Source organism: Fistularia commersonii, chromosome 1 (assembly GCF_037954325.1).
Source record: "Fistularia commersonii isolate RoL2024-O1a breed Wild chromosome 1, RoL_Fcom_v1.0, whole genome shotgun sequence".
NCBI classification, from domain to species: Eukaryota; Metazoa; Chordata; class Actinopteri; order Syngnathiformes; family Fistulariidae; genus Fistularia; species Fistularia commersonii.
This window is the reverse complement of record NC_141284.1, coordinates 14,418,271-14,440,752: the sequence shown is the minus strand read 5'-3', so window position 1 is coordinate 14,440,752 and position 22,482 is coordinate 14,418,271. Positions and strand designations below refer to the sequence as shown.

The window sequence follows — 22,482 nt, the reverse complement described above, 5'->3', positions numbered from 1 at the left end:
AGTCTTTACAAGGCTTCTCAAACAAACATAAATCACAAAGAAAACTAGATAATCTTCTCTTTATTGTGGAATATAAATGTTGAGGAACAAACATCTTCATAACTTATAAGGTACAGTAGAGCAAACATAGGAAGCTTTAAAGCTGTTGCTTTGCATTGCAGAGAACATTAGCAGCCAAATTTGTGACATCATTTTCTGAACATGCACAAGAATAGGAATGACAAGCACTGATTTTCTTTTGAAATGCGATGGAACAAGGACACAAAACAGTCAAATTCAAAGTGTGACCATAGCACAGAGAATATTCAAATAGACTGACCTTCACTCACAAAAACCTGTGCACAAAATAGATTTGGATGAAATATTATTACTGCTTGCTAAGTCTGAAATAGAAAATTAAAGAAGGGGGGACAATTGTAAATATTGACCCTATATTACATAATAAGAGCTTAATGTGATAAGGGATGGCTTTATTTGTATCATAAAAAGCACTCTCTGGACATCTGACACCACTTGCTATTTTCAAGAAACACAGCAGTATTTCAGCAAACATTTGATTCAAAATAAGTTACGCTGCAAGACAGATTAAATAGCAGGAACAACAAGAGCAATGTGGCGTGATTACTCGGGGTGCATGTCCCACACGTGCTCGCACACAATGAACAAAAACCTCTCGTTTCTTCGGAGCACTTTCCTATTGAAGCACTCGTCCTGCCAGCATGAGTTCTGCGGAGGTGTTCCCTGATCACTGCTACATAGAAATGTTACAGCTGAAGAAGACATATGGTTTATGGTGGGCACAGTGCATACATGGGATCACAGAGGCGAGGCTTCGTCAAATATGGATCAGAAAGATGACGGAGCAAATGTTGTATTAAGATGAAAATTAGACGTGTGGCAACTGAAGATAAAGACTAGAAATGACGATATTTAAACTCTCTCTTTTCTGTGTGGTTTCAAAAATAGTTTAGCATTCTTTTGAGTAATATTCTTTTGTAAATTATACATTCAAAAACAAGAGGACTGGCAATTCAGGCACTGTAATAAACTCTGTAGTAAAGAGTTTTATTTCGCCATAGGGAGTAGGAGTTGTCGAACTTTAGGAGGTATGTTCCTTCACCTGGAAAATCATGGCTACCCCCATGGACAGACAGGTGGCTATCCTGACGATATACAGGTAGAATTTCAGCAAGGTGGGAATTGGTCTGCGCCTTGGAGCCCTTCTCAACGTCTCCATTACTAATGGGCCCTGAGTTGAAAAACATACAAAAAGGAGATAATGCAGATCCAAAGAAGCATTTTCAATGCTAAAGTGAGCGCAGAACAGCTGATGACACCCAATAAAAATGGTAAAAACACACCTAAATGAGAGATTTTTATCTTGCAAAAGCAAACTCACCTTCCAGCTCCTCCTCTTCGTCTTCGTCATCACTTGATTCACTGATGTGCACAGTGATAGACCGACTAGTGATGGGAGTCCAGTCAAAATAGATGCCGAAGCCAATGTCGTAACCATCTGTTGCAAACTCCCAGCATACTTTTTTGGCTTCGGGGACGGTGGGCACGTGCACGGTCATGATGTCGCCACGGTACACTGTCACAATGCTGTCCTTCTCTGTTCGAAGTTTGGCCTTGAGCTCCTTAAGTGCAGCGGATGTCCAAGTCGTCGGGGGTTTCAAGGGTGGCATTTCGGCTGCATCGGGAAGGGAGAAAGCAGGCAGTGTGACCCTAGATGTGACATCTAACCTAATGACATCTATGTAAAGTCATTCAACTTGTAAATTCATCACTTTGTACAATTTCATGTTTCTGTTCAAGATCAAAGCTCACCATTATTCTCTGCGGACAGCTGGAAGCTCCCAGCACTGCTGCTCTCCTCACCTCCTTGAAGCTCGGTGCGATCGGCAGGTGCCTCCTCATCTCCCTTACAATGTTTACACACAAAATGCATTTTAGTAGCTGATACGATGGTACTAGCTGGAGCCACCTCTCACGCGTTACAGGGGAATGACAGGTACCTCACAGCGCCGATCGGGATCCTTCTCGGTGTCATTCATACCGGGGTGTGGAGGGGACTGACTGAAATTCTTCGACAGGTCTGTATGCTGGAGCCTGTGGTGAGAAACGAAGAAACTTGACACTGCGGCCACGTCGGGATCAACAAGTAGATGGAGCGGGGGTTCGGCCGTCATCTCGACGATAGATTACCTGTCCGGAGGTTTATTGTCGCACTGCTTGGATGTTATTCCGGGAAAGGACGAGAAGGACAGAGACGACAGGCGGGACTGGAGCTCCGACGAGGCTTCTAATCTCTCCATGGCTATAACACAAGACAAACACATCAGTCTGCGTGGCCAGCGGGGAGGAAACCCCGCCCCTCCGGATGCCAAGGAGGAGGTTAACGCTCCCTCTAGCTTCCATGCGCGTCTCGGGTAATTTTAAGTTTACAAAACAAACTGCCGTCTCCCATCCGTGACACAAACACAAAAACACAGCAAGTCAACACGACACGGCAAGGAGGGAAGCCGCCACGGCAGAACGCGCGAGCGCCGGGGTTAGCTCGCAAGCGGCTTGTTCCCATTAGCAAGCAGAGAGGAAGCGGCAAGAAAAAGTGGTGTCGAAGGTGGGGGGGACGAAATAAAACCTCACCTCGGCATAAAGAAAACCCCAACGACCTGCTCCAAGTTCACTTTCGCCCTACTCAAGCCAGCGTGAAGCACATTTTCATGTCACCGCAATCATGTGACGGCAGAGCGGCGGCGGCGGCTGCTGCTGTTGCTGTTGCTGCTGCTACTGCGGGCGGGCTGACGAGAAAAACAGAGATTTGGAGACTTCCGTGTTTTTCTGAGAAACCCTGCCAGCGAGACACGAGACTGCTGGGCGGCGATTGATAGGGTTTCGTTATTTATTTTTTCTTTTTCGCTTTGTATAAACAAGACCGCTATGAGTAAGTCTTTCTTTTAGGGTATCACAAATATGTTGCACCCCCTCCCTTTTCATTAACAAACTGAAGCACGTCTGTATCTAAGAAAAAAATGTCCATAGCATTTTGTGCTATCCAAATGTATGACATCATGCAGTGACAGATGAGTAAATAAATAAATACCAAATAATCAACGCTGTGGGGCTCAAACACCATATGGTTAAATGGGCATAATCAATTGGCAAAAATACAGATCGTGTACATCTCAAAAATAATGGTAAGATGTATTAAAAAAAGAAATAAATCAAAACAATACGAGTTAGAATAATAATCATTTCCATTTGGTCATGTCTCCTGCAGGGATTTGTAAACAGCAGAGATGCAGTGCGGTGTATGTTCACTGCCTAACTGAAAGAGCAGCGGAGGGGTCGCCATGGTTTGTGCATCAACAAGAGAAGCCCAGAGTAAAGGCCTTTGTAGAAAAAAACATTCTGACAGTGAGAGAGCTTTCCAGACACATTTAATCACATGCATATAACATGTGAGTATGTGTCCACTTCTCTTTATCGGTTCTGATCCCCAAGGATCCCCGGACCCTAGTCGGTTTGAGTGATTTGAGTGGTTTGTGCAATACTCCACACACTTTGGTCACACATTTAGAAATGTCACCCCAATAGGGAAATCACACTGCTTTTTGACTGTATGAGTGCAATCCCATTTAATTAAAGAGGATCACAAAAAAGTGTTGCATTAAACTGAGATGAAAGATAACGTATTATAAGAGCGGCAATTTTGTCTAGTGGTACCAATAACGGTACGTTTATGTTACACAGAATTGAATTTGTCCTTGGAGAGGTTTTTTGTCCAGATATTACCAGAAAAAATCAACAATCAGCAAGAAATTAACTAAAAATAATGATGAATGCATCAAAGTATTAGCAGGAAAATTAAACTCTTTATGGAAAAATAGAGCTGTGTTCTTAGGAAAGCACAAACAAAAAGTAATTGAATCAAAACATGTTTGAATAATTAAAATATATCACCATGTTTCGACACGTCATAACATTCTACTGATGTACAGTAATGTAACAATAATGTCACACAGCAGGGAGATGGGAGCTGTGATCAATACATTACATACATGATTACATATCTAAAGGCACTGTGGACAGCAAAGTAAGAATTTCATTGTGCAGCGAAACTCGTTTCCACCCTGTACACATGACAATAAACACTGAGTCACAGATATGATTCTGTGCCCTTCATTGACAGATGCTATAAGATTAGGATCTTTCAAGGCGGTGGTCAGCTCAGTGCAGGACAGCTACTACTCTGTTGTCATCTTCTGCAAAATTGTATTATGATCTGAGAATGACACCAATGTCACCAAGCTATTTTCACTTGAAATGTCTTAATAAATAAATATATAAATGACAAATCAATTAAGTGACTGATAATCCCTGATATCAGTAACATGTCTGTGAATATGATTGCACCTGGTGACAGGGAGAGCAGAGGTGATGCTGTACACAAGGTAGCGCTTTGACACATCTTGGGAAGCCAAGAAAGCAAACAGAGCAGGAGCAGAATATTTCATGACCTGCCATTCTCAAAGACCCATATGACAACTGTTGTTACTAATTTAATTGAAATACCAAAGAAATATAACCAATTAAGGACTTTGGGAATAAACATTACTTTTCAGGATAGAATTAAATAAAGCACAGACGGTTTTTAAATCAACACATGTTTAATGCAGTTAATGTAATAACGTCATTGTCTGTCCAAATGAATAATGGGTTTACACTCCTAATAAGCACAGGCTCTGAATCATCAGTTATTTATTTCCCTGTACCCGCAGATCCTGGTCACCTGGTTGAGATTTTGATATTTGATTGTTTGATACCAGTCTTTGTCAGAAGGATATGAGGCAGCTGTTTTCTCATGCGACCCATTCCAAGTATCCCCAGTCCGAGGTCGCAGTTGTCTCTTTCTGCCAGCAAGTCTCTGTTTACATAAACATACTCAAAACAGAAGATGGAGGTATTCAGAATCTTCATAGTCAAAGTAAAAGCCACCTAGAAATCTCATTTACATTTTGATGTACATAGGTACTTATTTGTGGTATGTTTTTGCTGCCTGAGATATACATCGAACATAATACCACATTGTAAACCCAGATTTTATGGGAAAGTACAACTGATCACATTAGCAGCCAGTGTTGGCTCTGAGATGTCAAAAACACTCCGTAAAACACACAGACGTTCAGAAAAAAAAACATTTTCAAAACCATATCTCAGGGTCTGTTTGTCTCACAAACAGTCTTGTTCTACCTCAGCAGTAATCTCCAGTTTTGAGTTTCCCTGAGCATAATTGTGTGTTGTAAACCTTTTTGTTTTCTGTAAGTACTCTATGCGTTAGGTCAACATCAAGTGGTCAGTGTGTGCTCGTATGGAAGTATAAAAAATACCGTGTGATTGCTTTGTGCACGGTTATAGATTATACTATAACTCTTAATGAGACATATCTATACACATACGCAATTTTGTAGGCAGCGACAAGTTAGATGTTGACGGATTTTCCTAGTTTTATGCATTTTGCTGAGTCTATGGACTAATTAGTTGTCTATTATGAAAATGACATACGCGCTCTGTTCTTGAATTTTACACTGTGGCAAAGCTAAAACCATCGTCAGGAAGAACGTCGAATGGGTAAAATTCCGTCGCAATAAAGCTGCCCTTGCATGAAGATACGTTACACCCTCGTCATCCTCAGGTTGCTCAAACCAGCGTTCAGGTCCGCCATTACTTACCTCAATCGAACGACAGGTGGTGAGCTACTGCTAACTTGAGTGTTACCATGGCAATATACGCTACTTCCGTTGCGACGGGCAACGCTGTTCAAGATGGAAGTCGAACTGAGTAAACGGGGCGGTATATGCTTTGATCGTAAAGTTAGCCATCGGCAAAATCTAGGTCTTAACCTATCAGAAAGAGCGAATTCACTTGGGTATCAGATGTTGAATTTAACTTTTTATTTCTCATTCATGCTTTCAATACAAATTCAAGAATCAACTGTACACATATGTACAATTATTTTCTCGTAGTCCATGAACTCATACAGATCACGGCACATATCAATAGTGAAAGACTTAAAACATTTTTTTTTTTAAATGAACGTTTTAAGATGATACAGTTTTCTGCCCTATTAGTGTCAACAATATGAGTGTGAATAATTGACTTCTTGACATTTGCAACATTTCATTAAATCGTTGAGAGGAGCATCTGGACAGCAGCATTTGGGTATCAACATCCATTTCCCCCTTAACTAGAAAACACTGACCAAAGCCCCAAATAAAATCGCAAAACTATTAAGACCATGAATGATTACAAATGCCTTGAAAGTGCTGATTACTTAACTCATTGGAACACACATCCAGTTTTTACACTTTGTTGTATTTGCATGAAATGTTAGATATTTAGGCTATTTACAGAACACAAAGTCCATGTACAGTACATATGAATTAGGGGTTACCTTTTCATCTATGACACCAAGCAAAGACATGGGAACCAAACTACACAGCTCGTAAAAATATGTTTGAATATGTAGCAAATACTTGAGCCTCATGAGAGAACTCATTTCTTCATTTTCAATGTTTTACATTTAAATGCCTTTTCCCCCCATACCTAAAGGTAATGCAGAGGATATTGCGTAGCTCTTTTATTCCTTAACTTTATGCATCCCTTTGTTGAATCACACAGATGGACAATGCTGACCATAAAAGGCACTGTTAGAGAACTGGTAAGCGGACATAAGCTGAATCACAGTCGCTGAAATAACAATGAGATGAACGTTATTCAACTACATCTGGGAGATGTTGCACACCCCTAAGAAGTTTGTCTTTGTGAGAGATCCAAAGTCCATGGTGCAACAATTATTACTCCTCACATTGCCTCCATTTTTGAGACTCCTCCTGGCGTGCGTCAGGGTGAATCTGGTTTCTCATTCCACCCAGGACATTGGAGGTGGCTTCTGTGGCCATAATGAGCGGCTTGACCACCGCTGGCGGCAGCTGGCGGAGAACACCGCCTACTGCTCCTGTCATACCACGTTGTTCATGTTCCCGGGTGGCAGTGTCATAGATGGTCAATGCTGTGTCTGTGATCCCCTGGAAATGGACACAGCACGTGCTTATTATTCAACTGAGTTCCGATTCACTGTCATTGGAAGTACAAGTATGTTGAGTCAGTGTGTAAGTACCTCTTTAACCACAGTGTAGGCTTTGGCTACACCTTCTCTAAGGTCAACAGGCTGATGAGCAAGTCCATAATGAGAGTAACGTTTTGTCCTCTTCGTGTCTCTCTCATCAGGCACTGGAGACACCATATCATAGGCTGTCTCAGCTGCTGCCTAAAAAAGACACAGGTTAATGGTTGAATTCTAATTACAGCCTTAGGATGGATTACAGGACCTTTAGTAACCATATGTACCTGGATGGTTCGCACCATCCTATTGGTGAGCTCCAGAGCAGCCATCGCTGTAGAGGTTCCAAATGAAGCAGTTCCGCGCTGAAACCCACGGACTATCCGTCCATCTTTCCTGTAATGCTCAATGGGGAGCCATACCAAGTCCCTGAATCCTTGAACTGAACCAACAAAAAGAAAACAGAATAAGAGTAAGAAGAACACGTAGACCCTCTGAGGGAAGCTCACACCCCGGACGTTCACGTCATCTGATGGCTCTAAGTCAATCCCAATCCAGCTTTTAAAACATAATTTAAGATTGAGTTGTTTTTAAAATACTGTTTCATACACAGCCAACATGTGTGGATGAAGTGGACAGACAATAATAAACCTCACATTCAATGTTATTTTAGCAAAAAAACAGAATGACTGCAGAATGACTAGAGCCGACCATTACTCCTTACCCAGCTGGACAAGAGAGTGAATGGGTCCCACACCACCCAGGATGCCAGGAAGCTGGTTCTTCTTTATATCATTTAACCACTCATTTATGGCATAGGAAAACAGCTTATCCACACCTAACAACCTGGAAAACAGAAAGAAAAAAAAATTACAGTAGGTGAAATTCAAAGTGAAAAGTGATTTACAAACAATCTGGTATTGAACTCAAAATAGTCTTTCTTGCCATTTGCTATAGAGGAGATCTGCTCTCAACGGTTTTGACTGCTAATGGAAACTTCGAATTTTAAGTACCAAGTGTCTTATATTATTTTTCAACCTATTTTTCAACAACCTTTTCAGTTTAGTTTTTTTGAGGGCACACATAACAGCTCATAAGCTACTGCAATGCAGGCTGACTTGATGACAATAAAAGGATGAATGATAAGCATACCCTTGTCGGTAGCACAACCGTCTCAGCTTCAGCTCTGAACAGTTCAGCTGTGTCAACCCGATAATGATTCCTGCAAATGTTCCCTGAGAAAGAAAAATAGTGAGAGCAAACTTATTCTAGAGGCGCAAACAACATAACATGGAATTCATTCTTGCCCCTCTCAGACTATGTACCTGCTCCATTGAAACATGTTTCCCATGGTAATCTAAACGAATGGGAACCTCAGAGGTAAATCGAAATTCCCTGTTAGGAAAAGGTGATGTTAAAAAGGACCACTGGGATTCTTCACAGGCACATCTGATATAAGGTTTTTTGAAACAGACCTAAAGAAGATTGGTTGGTCTGTGAAAAAAGGTGTAGAGGTTTCATTTTCACCCTCCTCCCTGCCAGATGAGGAGAGCCCATTGTTCATTCGTATCTGAGCTGGCACTGAAATGATGGGTACTGGGTCCTGGCCGCTGCCCGTGTGTTTGGAGAAACTGCAGGTGATCTCTGGGCCAGCAGCCTTTTTTGATGAAACACAGACTGCTGCAGCACAAAACATTATGATCAGAAACACATATTTCCCAATCGAATCAATGCTAAATGATATGGGGATGCATTCAATGAATTCTACCTTCCTGAACAGGAGGTGAAAACAACTCGACTTCTGTTGCAAGATTTGTGAAGAAGTCCTTCAGGAAGAATAATGCATCCTACAATAAACCAAAAAGGGATTTTCTGTAATTTAGGGTCAATTGCTGTCATGGTTGTTGGTACCTTGATACACATCGAAGAATCTGTGTTTTACCTGATCAATATTGAGGCGAAGAGGCATGAGTGAAACACGCAGACAGCACTCCTGTGGAGCTGGGCTCGACTCCATACACACGTGCAGCGCCTTTACTGCAAGCTAAAGACAAAAACATCGAGGAATTTACACAAAGCTCATATAAAAGAATGCTCATATTCCAGTGTTGTCATCCTTACCATATTAGAATGGGCCTTTCGGGGCATTTCCTTGCTGGAGTACAAGTAGAGGAATTTGTTCATCTGTGACGTAGCAAGTCTGTCCCTAATCTCGAGGTCCTGCACAACAAATACTTGCCGGGAAACAGGTTTGTCCACTGCAGACCCCAAAACCACCAGGTTTTGTGGGTATACCTCATGCTGAAATCTAACCTGGGGAAGACAAATAAGTAGATGAAGAAGAAAAAAACAACATGGACATTTATGTGATCTCATGTGTAACACACAGTAAACAGAACCCACTTTACTGAGCTGTATCTCCAGCAAGACATCAGGGTTCCTTCCTTTTCCACCCCCTCCTCGTCCTGAACCTCTGACCTGACGGACTGGAGTTTGACAGGGGGACGTGGGGGGGGTTGACCTACAAAGACAAACAGGTAAAATTGACTAAAGCCAGATTCCCTTAAAACAGATTTAGTGTTTAATTATCAACAGGTCATGGCTCACCCCCAACTTCTTGCAGGCGAAGCTGTCAAAGTTGCATTCCCAAAATCTTTCCCACCATAAAGGTGCCACACGACGGAAATCTCTTTGATGAGGTAGCGCACCTCTGGGATTGGAAAATTCATGGTTCCTCGGCTAGAATCACTTCCATCTAAAGGTTGACTGAAGTGATCGTATTTAATTTCTACTGGCTCTGAGGTAAGTTGTTTCACTACTGGCTCTTGATCACGATCCTGAAACATATATTGGTCAGAGTGACACCGTGTTAGACTACAACTGAAAAAAATGTTCACTGTTACAATGTTGTGAATTAACATATGCTGACTTCTTCTCTGGAACCTGGTGTTTCCAAAATACAAAAGTCATCCGTCTCTTGGGCCAGGGTAGGTGCTGGAGTGATGAGAGGAGAGTGGAGCATGGGGTAAGTGGGGCTTGAGTCTTGATTCCCACTCTCGTCAGGAAACAGAAAGAGATCAGAACGAGGGCGATCATGGTCATGGCTCGTCTCCTCATGTGCACCTGCAAATTATGTTGACATCAATTTAAATTATTCACGGTGCAAAAGATGAAACTTCATCTGAATCAAATCTTTACCGTTCTGCTTCAGCCCTGGTGCTTGCTCCCCATCTGTCTCCTCCATAGCTTCAATCATCAGATCTTGTAGCATCTGCTGCTCAGTGTCAGCAAGCAGTGGAGTCTGAGATGTTGACTGACTGGGAAATTCCACCTGGGCAAATGATATCCTTCAATTAAGTATGATTTGTAAATCGTGAAATGGCACTGTGCAGAAATATTGGCTCACAAAATTACACCACCACTGACCCTGGTTCTTGAAGTGGAGCCACTGTGTTTGGACTCTGGTTCTGCAGGGGGCAGCAAATCGCCGTAACTGGCGATGTACTGGATGAGGTTCATGAGAGCAGCACAGGAGTCTGAGCAAGTTCTGATGTGAATGACGTCGCTGGAACAGCGGAGCTCAAATCTTGGCTCAGACTGATGGACAATTGAAAAAAAGCATCAAATTAGTTCTCTGAATTACATATACTGTAGAGATCAAAATTATTTAGAAATTTCAAACTCCAACCAATTTTCCATCCACCCCTGGTTTGACAGCAGTAATTCTCAGCTCTAGCGTTCCCATGTCTACCACCTGGACATAGTCTGTGTCAACAGGACGGAAAGCATTGGTAAAAAGCTCCCTATACGTTTCATGAAGTCTATCCAAAAAAAAAAAAATCAACTCACCGCGTGCTAAACTGACAGACACAACATTACTCTTATCTGAAAGGAACAGAACTGCTTCGTCCAAAATGATCCTGCAAACAACAGCTTATTCTTAGAAAAGGCAAATCATTGAATACAACATGGGAAATTGAACCCAATATTTGTTATTTGAGATTAAACTAAGAGATAATACCGGAGTGTTGAGGAGGAATGGTCCAAAGCCACACTGCTGGAGATGCTAAAAGTTTCTACAACTAGCATGGATCTGAGTGGCAGGTAGAGGGGTCTGCCGAAAGAGACAAAGATGAGCTAAATTAGAATAAAACTGGAGAACGTTTGAAAAATTAACACTAACTAATTGGACATCTAGAGTGTACTTTACCTGTAGTCTAGAGAGCAGCTCCACAAATGAAGGTGGAAAGCAGTGATTGATGCAGGAGGGGCGTAACCCAGCACAGGCTCATCAGAGACATTTAAAAAGTCAATAATCTGTTGCGCACAGAACAACAGCACCAAACTTTTACTGAACTGGTTTTCTTATAAATCTTATGCGAAAAAAAGCGCTGGTGAAGCAGTAGTCCTACCTGATCATACCAGCCCAGGCTGGGAGGAACCATCCTGTGATGGAGTGTGGCCCCTCTCACTCCAACAGCAACCAGATATTCCTGAATGAAAATGAATATTATTGGAATAATCACAATACTACACAAAAAAGGAAAATGACTGATTTCACATATATTTCACTATATTTCAATAAAGGGTTACTTGATAGAAAGAGATGTTGTAGCAGTGGCAGAGTTTGAGACTAATAAGGTAGCCGGTCTATAAAAACACAACTTACCACTCATTAAATCCTTTTAGTGTCGCAACAAATAATTATTCTATTAAATTAGATGGATTAATCAGAGTCTGGGGACTGTAGTGAGTTGTGGAAGCAGATTTGTGTACTTTTGTCAGCCTTCATAGGATAAAAAATAAACAAATCCATTAGATAACTGATGAAGTGTAATTTTACAAAATACACTGTGGTTTTTAGGACAGTGAGGTGAGAGCAATTGGAAGAAGTAATGCCTATCTGGAAAGGAAACACGCAGATTTATATTTTGGCTTTAAAATTTCGCTTGATTGTAAAATTAAAACAACTACCATTTTGGTGGGATTTTAATTACGAAATTATGTGAAAAGTGATCTCATGTGACTAATGATGTTGGATGCTGGGAACATATTCTCAGAATACTGACAGAAACACTCAGGTGTCCACTAACCACTCAGTGGTTTTAGGCTCCTACCTTTACGTGGCAGTCTGCACTTTGCGATGAAATTTTGACAGCAACAGACACCATGCTGCGGGCCTCCAAACCAATGCCCTCCGAAGGAGTTGAAGATCTGTCAGGAGCTGTCTCTGACTGGTAGATGGTCGGTTCCAGCCAATGAGGATGTGTCCTGCAGGGCAGCTTGATGTCTTTGGTAGAGCTGCTGCCATCCACAAGTCCTGAAAAAAAAAATTAAGGGATATCTATGAGTATATCTGAAATAGTGCAGCCCTGATGCAATGCAAATAAATATCTTAAATATGCTCAACAGTCACACCACATTAACAAAGCGAATTAGAATCCTTATATGGAATCATTGCTGTTGGTTTACCTTGGTGATACATGCAACTATTACTGGTGTGGAAACAGATGTAATGCTGGTCTTCATAGCCTTCATACTGTATGACACTGAAGAGTACAGCATTTTTCACTTCTAGCCAGAATTCACCATGTTTGTTTTTCAGTAATGTTTTATCTTCCTTCTGTGAAATAAATGGAAAATTACATCTTCTACTAAAAGACAAGTTTCTATAAAATATCTGGATAGTGAGTGTGGGAATCGTGAGCTCACCTTTGCATTAGTTTGAAGGGCCACTAAGCCATGATTGACACTAAGGATAACAGAGAACAGGCTCTGGGAGGTCTTGTTTTGGGCTTTGGGCTTCTTCTTCTTACGAGACCGGGGACCCACAACAGAAGCAGGGGAGTAGTAGTGCATGTTCTCCTCCTCCGAGCCACTGGTCTCCTCTGCAACATGAAACAGTGGCTGATTAAAAAAAACTGTTTTAAAAAAGAACATGGAGTCTGTCCTTTTTATCTCTCACCTTCAGGACCGGTAGAGCGATACTGACTGAAGCTGTCCTTCGAATAAGTGTTTATTAACTGACTGGCGACTGACAGTCCCACCCCATAGGGAATGCTTTCCACTGTTTCTACTGGCGATGGAGCAGTGGGCTCCCATAGCAGCAGGTCATTGTTAATCCTGCAATATAGAGGATATCCATGTTACATGTCAAAATGAAAGACAGGAATGTCATTATGATTGATATTTATCAATTTGAAAAGTCCTACAATGCCCTTTAGAAGATGTTAAGTGAGTGAAGGGGTTATTATAAGAGGAACAATTAAGAGGAAATTATTAATTCAAATAATGAAACAGAAATTACAGATGCCATGAAAAGTACATAATTTCACATTATCTGCTAATTGTCATTGACTATAAAACAGTAACTTTGCATTACAGCTTCAACATAGACACACACATGCACACACATAAAATAATCTTGACATCTCAATCAGGGTTCCACAGGATAACTCTTACATATATTTTCCTGAACATAATAATGACTTGACCATACTCATGGCCAATTACTTTTGTTCCGATCTGTGGTGTGATGTTTTTTTTTAGGGCTGATGCATTTTTGTAATTTCATAATTGAGTATTCATCAAATGATAAGGTAAATTGATTAAAACATACTTTTATCATTTAAGTCTGATATCAAATATATCACAAATCACAATAATAAAGATAAAATAAATCAAATCTCTTAAAATAATCAAGTGACTGTTTTCTTTATTGCATGGATTGATAATTTCACCCTTACTGAAAAGAATGTTAGAATGAACCATTCATAAACGAAATCCCAGAGTGTATGATTTTCCAGTATATTTCAGTTGTTCAATCATTTAAAATGCATTTTTGTAGCAATGTTACCCAAGTTTGTAGAGGGAATTGATTACCCTTCTAACATAGAATTGACAAAAAAAAATCTGAAGGCCATACCTATTGTGTAGTTTTTCATAAAATGTTTTGCTGGGTAGAGCTAGCTGTACATTTGGGAAACACATTTCAAGAATGAAACGAGAATTGTTCATTGTTTTCTCCTGGAACTCCGTCATTTCAGCAACATCACCAGGAATGACCATCTGAAATCAGACACAATATTCAAAACATGTTGTCATCATCACCTGCTCTGATGCAAAGCAGTGCTAAGGTTTCTGTTTGCATCTGTTTGCATTGTTTGATCTGACTTGAATACAAAGCACCCACATGGTTGCACATACTCTTTAACATATGAGCTACTAAGATCAGCACCCTTCTTCAAACATATAACACAATAGAACATAAAAATCCAAAGTTGCTTTTGTCTGAACATATTTTAAGCATGTGACAAAGCCCCACCTCTTCATTCTCATACATGACCCTACGGGAAGAAAATGGCGATGGTTCTGGTTTTCCGAAGTCACACACATCCTTTAGTGAGTGGGCCGCCCCCTCTTCCTCTTCAAGTGAATGGTCCTCTGGCCCTTCGTCATCTTCAGCTGCCGCTCGCTCAAGGATCGAGTGCACTGTGGTGGGGTTCATCTTCAGCACAATACTGGACAGAGAAATGTGTAATCAGTGGGCAATGTCTGCGAAGAGATAAAACAGGTTAAGGCTGGTTGCATCTACCGAGGCCAATCAAATTTGACACTCTCTGATGCTGCCATGTCTCCATCCATGTTGTGGGACACTCTGAGAAACTGTGCAGCTGGCTGACCTGGTTCCTCCTGGAACTTTCCTGTAAAATGAAAAAAAAAGCCGTTGGAAAAAAAAAGCAATTCTTGCACGTTTGGAAAAAATTCACAGAATTGTTCTGCACCTACGGACCTGTAAGCTGTCTGAAAGTCAGCTCCAATTTAGTCTGATCTGGAGAGTTCCCACCCATGAACTCTGTTTTTACTTCAACATCTTCGAGCTCCAGACAGAGAACTTCTTTTTGCAGAGACTTTTTGAACCATGGCCCCCTCTCCTGATCTGAGCGAAGGTCCGGAATCGGGAAGCGCACAGCAAGGCCCAGTGATGGGGCACTTACAGTAAGTGAGACATGACAACTGGAAGGGGTGTGGCTGTCTTCAAGGAAAACTTCTGTAAAGGCTTTGTGCTGTAAAAGAACACATCAATATATACACATTATATGCAGGAAGTGGAAATATATGACATTTGTATTATCCCCTGAAGTGAGAGAATGGTAACTGGTGCAAACTTAAACGGACATGTTGGTGCAGATTTGGTCTAAATTCTTCAACAGGATGTGAGTGAAAGGATGCCTGTGGAATGGAGGAGAAGTGTGCCTGTCTCTATTTTTAAGAAGGGAGATATGCAGAATAGCAGTGACTATAGAGGGATAAAGTTGATGAGCCATGCAATGATGTTGTGGGAAAGAGTAGAGGAAGCTGGGGAGAGGGCAGAGGTGAGCATTTGTGAGCAGAAGTATGGTTTCATGTAGTGAGAGCAGGAAACAGGTATAAAAAAAACTGGAGAGGTGGAGCTTTGCCCTGGAAGAGGACAGGGAATAGAGATAAAGGAGGTAGAAGATACCTAGGGTCAACACCCCTGAGCAATAGAGAGTGTGGAAAAGAGGACAAGAATTAAGTGCAAACAGGCAGGAATGGGTGGAGAAAAATGCCAGGAAAAATATGTGAGCAACATTATCAGCAAGAATGAACGGAAAGGTGTACAAGATGGTGGTAAGACCAGCATTTCAGTGTAGTTTCAAGACAGTGGCACTGAGGAAAAGACAGGAGGCAGAGCTGGTGGTAGCAGAGATTAAAATGTTGTTGTCTTTGGGTGTGACATGGATGGATAGGATCAGGAATGAGTCCATCAGAGGGACAGCACATGTTCAATGTTTTGGAGATAAAGTCGGAGGCCAGACTGCGATGGTTTGGACATGTACTGTATAGAAGAGGTGAATAGTGAATATATTGGTAGAAGGATGCCGAGGTTGGAACTGCCAGGCAGGAGGCCTTGAGGAAGACCGAAGAGGAGCTTTATGGATGGAGTGAAAGAGGATATGAAGTTAGTTGGTTTGAGAGGAGAGATTGCAGAGAATGGAATTAGACCGAGCAAGATGATTTGTTTTGGCAGACTCTGAAGGGAGCAGCTGAAAGGAAGAGAAGACCTGATCTATTCTCAACTTTTTTTTTAAGGGCGTCAAATGAAGTTGAGTAAAGTTTTATTTATATAGTGCCAAATCACAACATAGTTACCTCATGATACTTAACATTAAAAGCAGAAAGCAGGTCGGGACCGCGCTCTTTAAAAATGATTACAGGCACCAGACATTCCCCCATGAGCAGGCACTTGCCATTACCAGGTAGAAACCTTGGACAGATCCGAGCTCAATATGGGCGGCCTTCTATCTCGACCCGTTGGGGTACAAAGACAGAGAGCAAGAGAGAGTGACAGAGGTGTGGGTGTGGAAAAATCTTTAAATCATCATAAACTGGCTTTTTCTCTTAAGCACATAAATAATCTCGGCAAACTGTATTAAAGCAATCAAACATACAAAATCTCATGACGTAAAATATCATTTCAAGTCCTGACATTGCTGAAAATTCCCAGGAACACTTAATATCAGTGTGACATTAGTGAGATAATGACTGATGGTAAAAATATATCAATATAACAATAGACAGAAGTGGATTTTATCAATGTACTGATGATGCACTTCAGTTTCGATTGAGTAAAAAAAAGAAAAAAAATCGCCACTGAGAAAGTTAGGCCGTTTGGGAGATGTAAAAACTGATGTTAGTCCATTGATATTGACATTACAACTTAATTCAATTAAATATCAGTGACTGAACAATGGTGGCATGAGGCTGCTTGCTCTGTGGCAATATAGATATGACACTAACTGATAAGGTATTTTATATGTAAATTTCCATGTAGAAAGTTTTCACATCAGTTGACTCCGAATCTGTTTAGTGTCATATAGTCATAAGTTAGGAGTCCGAGACTATACATACCAGGCTGATGTGTTTATTATAGGATGTGTACATATGGGGGGCCATCATCTCAGTGGTAGCCAGCTTCTGAGGCTGAAGTAATGAGTTGAGTCGGTCTACAATGCTGATGTCCAGCTCAGAACGCATTGGGCCAAGCTCGACCAGGATCTCAGCTTTCCTGGGAATGGTGCTGAGACGAACCTGGCTGCCCTGCAAAACCACAAAGCGGTGACATGGTAAAATCTCAAGATAGCAAAATGGGTCCAAATTTTGAGTGGTAATGCTAGTGTTTAATATAGAGCAACTAGATACTTGTACCTGGGGGCCCCTGCGCTCAGCTAGTTTGTAAAGCAGGTGAAAGCAGGTGGTAAGTGGAGGATCAGCACTGGCTTTGGTGTCAAATGTCAGGAGCTGAGGTGTGACAGAAAAAAAAACAGTGAGATACATTGGTGATATTGTGCCAGCTAATTCTACTTTGTTTTGTGTTGGTGCATTGACTTGTACAAACTGGTGACTAACTGAAGATAAACCTTAGTATACCACTAAAGAATTACTGAAATGAGGAATAGAGGGGTCATAGATCGAATTAGGGGGGGGGGGGGGATTAATAGCATGGGAGTCACAGACACTGGCTTTCAAAGTGAGCAGGTCTTGACCAAATCAATGACAACTAGATTTTGAAATGACACGTCACCAAAGAAAGAATTAGAGAAGAATCTTGATTCTGACCTCCAAGAGATCAGAAGCTCAAAGAATTCATGTAAAAACACAGCAGCCATTCTTCTGAATCAATATTTCACTGTCATACTCTCATTGTCATAGTTTGAAACCCATCTGTATATCCAATGTTAAACAGTTCAAAACCGCATGATGTGATTTACAGTATGTGTGTAGCTCAGCCTCCCAGACCTCAGTGTAATGAATTCCTCGTTGAGAGCCACCGACAAGAGTCTCAGAGGGGAACAAACATTCTAGCAGCTCCATTTGGTTCAAGGAGATGTCAGTGCTAAAAGTCCGCAGACTGGATCCCTTACAGTGCTCGTACTTTATTGTCATACCCTGGCCAACAAATCTGCAAATATACCAGGACAAAACACAGGACATTTTTTAGATCCCAGACAGAGAATATTCATTAAAAAACTGAATATAGTGAAAAGTGCAAGTGTACCTGAGATGGTCATGTGGACAAGCCTGATTAAAGACAGGACGAGACTGAAGGAAGGCAGTTGGGGCCAGTTGGTCTGGGCCCACCATGCTGAAAAAATGTTCAGCTAAAGGACCAAGAGGACTGGGAGCAGCATCTGGTGGTGGTAGTGGGTCAATGTGGAGGACTGAAATGGCAAGACTGCTAAGTGTCAGCCTCAGGACCAATTCTGGTCTGGACTCGTCGCCATGGGCTTTGGATGGATGTGCTAAAGTACAACAGTGGCAGAAATGCATCATATTCAATTTGACAGGAGTAAAATGACCACCTTGCTACAAGAGGGATTATACTCATAGATTAAATGCACCACTTATATACACATTTAATGTGAAACTTACAGGTCTGTCGAAATAACTTTTGAGGGACTTGAGAGTCCCTTGACTGGACAGGAGATTCTATTGTCTGTTTCTTCTTTTGTCGAGGTACCTCCATGTAATCGTCCCAGAGGGTCTACAAAGGTATTGATTCAGATTATGTAAAGAGAATTTCACCACACAAATGTCACATATGTACCTGCTGCATTAAATGAGAAGTTAAGGCAATTTGCTGCTAATGATAGATTATCATCAAATGAGACGTAGCTGAGTGAGAGATGCAACACACATCCATATCCATATTTTTTTTTGTTTACAAGACTTACTGCTGCATTTCCAGAGGGAGAGTCTCCTGGGGAGGCAGAGTAGTTGCTATTTAGGGATAAGTCCAGGTCAACAGTTGGTGGTTCACCCAAAGGAGGGAGGGATGACAAGCTGTGAGACATATCCATGTCTGCCATGGAGAAGAACACATCATCTACACAAAACACAGGTTGGGAGAGAGGGACCAATTAATATCAATATGGCATCACATTAAAAAGAGAACTAAGAGATTAGTGGACAGTGCCGTGATCAGACCTCGACTCGAAACAGTTCGAGTGGTCTGGCTCTCAAAGAGATCTGTGTCTGTCCCTGGCATAGCGGCGTCCTTCTTCAGACACCGATTTAGTTCCATATGAAGCCGATACTCATCCTCTTGCTGCATGGGCCGACTCTTTCTGTCCTTGGCCCATTCGCGTGCACCTTTGTGGAAAAGCAAATAAATGCTCTCTGTAAATATCTGGTGACCTGACCAGAGTGCTTGATCCAGGTTTCTCTAACCTTCCCCAGACAAAGCTCCAAATAAGTCCAGAAGAAGATGAACTTGACGTGGGGACAGCAGAACAATCAGTGTATCGATATGTCCAGCAACTTCCAGCTGAAAAGTACAATATAACAGCCATGAATAAAATTGTAAAATAAATAATATAGGAAATAGTAAAGCATTATCAAGAGCCAGCAGTAATAGAGATAAATAACGAATTTATACTTCAAACAGAACATTTTAACAATGGATACAACAGAAACATTTAATGTACCTTTGCTCCTGGCATGGCTGGGTTGTTTTTCAGGGTGAGGGACAGTTCAGTTCTCCCACACAGACTTCCAATCTGTACAGGCTCAAAGGGAGTTGTAGGGGAGACGGTCTCTGTGAACTGTGGATGGGGTTCATAAATTATTTTGGGATTCCAGCTGGGGGAGAGCTTGGGCTCAGTCTCCTGTAAAAATAAGAGATTTTCATATTAAAAAGGCCCTATATACAAGCAACCTTTGGTTTGAACTTCTCAAAGACTAAACACCAACCGTTGGAGTAGGTGAAGATTTACAACTGGTTCGAGACACATCTGAGAATTCATCCCAAAATACAGTGATACCTTCCATCTGCAAGTTTTTATGTGCAAAAGTGGTCGGTTGATGCACATTCACACTGGAGCTCTCCTCACCTGTTTCATCACAGTAAGAAATCCTGAAGCAAAAACACATACAAAAAAATCAACATAAATTAATAGCCACATGTACTACATTAACCATACAACTCCAATACGGCCTAGTTAACTGGGGCATATTAAAACAGCAATATCAGTACTGTAATAGATGATAGGCCTCAGAAAAAAACAATAATGTTTTATAACTATTAGGGTAAAATAAATTAAAATACATTTCAACACCCACATACTTAAAAAATAGTTTACAACCAAAAATAGACTGTAAAATGGGCCTCAGTTTAATTGAGGACTCATTGATTAACCCTTATCATATAGATAAAACATAATTCTCCGACAAGATATGAAAAACTTCGTGGAAAAATTATAAAAAAAGATTAGCAGTCATATTGTGCTCCTTTTTACTTTATGAATCTTTACCCCGAAAAAAAAGCCTGTTTTTACCAAAAAAAACAAAAAAAACAACAAAAAAAAAACAAAAAAAACAACATATCAGAGAAAATCTTACTTGTTTATCCGAATCTCCAGTGCAATTCCACTTTTTGAATTTTCTGGAATGTGTTCAACTCTGAGAACTGTATTCAAAAATATGACTTTGACTCTTCTCAGAACTGGAAAAGAAATCACAAGAATTTTGTTTTACCACCACCAGATTGGCAAAATCTGTTTTTGAGGATTCCAATCACTGAGACACATTTACCTGTTTCTATGGTTTCAGCAAATTTTTCTAATCCTTCAAATGGCTGGAAGCTCTCGCCAATGTCATCACTGAGTTTCTGGCTCAAGCATTCTTTAGCAAGTTGCATACTGCTTGTCATGAAACTGGACCAGTACATCGGCTCCATGCTTGATGCTGTATATTCAAATGGGGATATGTCGTTCTTTGGTAATTATCAAAAGAAAAAAAAACACATCCAGCAATTTCCCATTTGAATGTTCTAAAGCCACCTTACCTATTCTTGGTCTTGGTCTGAAAACCATCTCCAGACCCTTGACCTCCAGGGCACAGTTTTCTTGCAGGAGGGTTGCCCATGGGATACTGAGTGAGATTGTCTGGATGAATCCTTCGGTTACTTCAAAAGGCGCATCTGCTGTCTCTAGCAGCTCATTGAGTGACTAAGTGAGAAGAAAAAGGGACAAAGATCTTCTAATACTGTACAGATTGTGTTCTATGCTGTATTATAAATCCCTAAATTTTTCAGCAACAAAATATAGAGCCAAACATACCCATTTATCCAGAGGCACTTGTGCCAGAGATCCAGTCCCTTGATAAAGATCTAAACTGAGCTGATCCAAGCTTAGCTTCTCTTGTAGAAAGTTGCCGAGATACCGGTGCAGAAGATATCTGCAGGCCCGCTTCTTGATGGACTCAGAGAATGGCCACGGCATCTTACTTCAATGTGTGTAGAGTGCAAAAGTTGAGAAATGAGATTTTGAGTTGCTGCAGCCAGAATGTTACTGAGATCCAAATGGCTAGGAACTTAGCACCAGTGATACAGATGTGTCATCCTGTTGACTTGAGGACATCAAGAATCAATAAGTTCAGGCATCCTTCATGTCTTAAGATTAGGGACTGATTGGAGGATGTGTTCACACTCGAGGAAATGTCTGAAAGTCGGTCAGACTCCAGTTTGCTTCTACGAGAAATGAAAAACATTGTCACTGAGACTTGACAGAAAAAAATAAATAAATCAATAAGTCACGTTTATACCTTATGTTACGATGGATACATTGTAAATGGCTCTTGTAACGTTATAATATAGCCCACTACAGATTTCGTGAATAACACGTGTTTTGAGTACCGAGTACCCTCATTATAGAGGTATATTATTGGGTCATGTGCGATACAACTGTTAGCTTGCCCAAAACTTGCTAGTCATTAGCTACCTAGCAGAACTGTCATCGGAGTGCAACGACAGGGGATGCGCTTCGACGGAAGGCTAGACAAAGCAGCGCTGGCTTGCTCTAAACATGACAGCGGCTAGTCGGCTTGCAAGCGTGCGTTTCGTTTCAGCAGCTACTGGGCAAATAACTGATAGACCCTCGTTATCGGCAAGGCTAGCCAGTATTAGCATAGCCAAATAACGTCGCGCTGTAGGCGCACACACTTGCTATATGGCTAAGTTAGCCGGCTAACCCCAAATTCAACATCATTCAAGTATCTACTTGCACATGGCAGATGTACGCAATAATATAAACAAAATATACAATGATACATCAGAACGATAAAATGACAAAAAATATTGCTCTTTATAACTTTAAAGATTAGTGCAGTTTTAGATTACCTTCTGACTGAGTTGTTTACAAACACTTTCATGACTCTGCACCACCAACTAAGCCCACGCACTTGGGGGTGGTTGGAGATAGTTTGGATCGATAGGCGGGTCTATCGCCAATATTTATTAAATTATGTAATTTAATTGGACAAAGAAAACGTTGATC

The 22,482-nt window shown here is 41.1% G+C and overlaps 2 protein-coding genes across 3 annotated transcripts; both read right to left on the bottom strand.

Moving 5' to 3' along the window:
- Positions 1 to 45: 45 nt before the first annotated feature.
- On the bottom strand, positions 46 to 2,812 carry tmed8 (transmembrane p24 trafficking protein 8). Its single transcript, XM_086149668.1, has 6 exons — positions 2,650 to 2,812; positions 2,209 to 2,320; positions 2,019 to 2,112; positions 1,831 to 1,924; positions 1,400 to 1,693; positions 46 to 1,249 (listed from the first exon to the last, which is right to left on the bottom strand). The coding sequence occupies exons 2-6, from the start codon at positions 2,316 to 2,318 to the stop codon at positions 1,032 to 1,034; spliced, it is 810 nt and encodes a 269-aa protein (XP_086005794.1). The 5' UTR covers positions 2,319 to 2,320; positions 2,650 to 2,812; the 3' UTR covers positions 46 to 1,031.
- Positions 2,813 to 5,938: 3,126 nt separating this feature from the next.
- Positions 5,939 to 22,397, bottom strand: atg2b (autophagy related 2B). Of its 2 annotated transcripts, none has more exons than XM_086149645.1 (43): positions 22,326 to 22,397; positions 21,268 to 21,677; positions 20,994 to 21,156; positions 20,741 to 20,893; positions 20,549 to 20,651; positions 19,901 to 20,063; positions 19,636 to 19,815; positions 19,379 to 19,475; positions 19,136 to 19,300; positions 18,883 to 19,034; positions 18,581 to 18,692; positions 18,207 to 18,450; positions 17,948 to 18,110; positions 17,357 to 17,449; positions 17,060 to 17,248; positions 14,919 to 15,192; positions 14,721 to 14,829; positions 14,451 to 14,646; positions 14,052 to 14,194; positions 13,092 to 13,249; positions 12,839 to 13,014; positions 12,599 to 12,749; positions 12,244 to 12,446; positions 11,539 to 11,619; positions 11,337 to 11,443; positions 11,148 to 11,240; positions 10,976 to 11,046; positions 10,815 to 10,891; positions 10,553 to 10,723; positions 10,325 to 10,457; positions 10,056 to 10,249; positions 9,734 to 9,963; positions 9,530 to 9,647; positions 9,248 to 9,439; positions 9,069 to 9,170; positions 8,895 to 8,973; positions 8,602 to 8,806; positions 8,452 to 8,521; positions 8,279 to 8,361; positions 7,851 to 7,972; positions 7,414 to 7,568; positions 7,184 to 7,333; positions 5,939 to 7,091 (listed from the first exon to the last, which is right to left on the bottom strand). In XM_086149645.1, exons 2-43 carry the CDS (start codon positions 21,427 to 21,429, stop codon positions 6,861 to 6,863), a joined length of 6,213 nt encoding a protein of 2,070 aa, XP_086005771.1. In that variant the 5' UTR covers positions 21,430 to 21,677; positions 22,326 to 22,397; the 3' UTR covers positions 5,939 to 6,860. The 2 variants fall into 2 exon arrangements, with proteins under 2 accessions (XP_086005771.1, XP_086005780.1); XM_086149654.1 differs by having other exon boundaries at positions 8,602 to 8,803.
- Between the last annotated feature and the right edge of the window lie 85 nt (positions 22,398 to 22,482).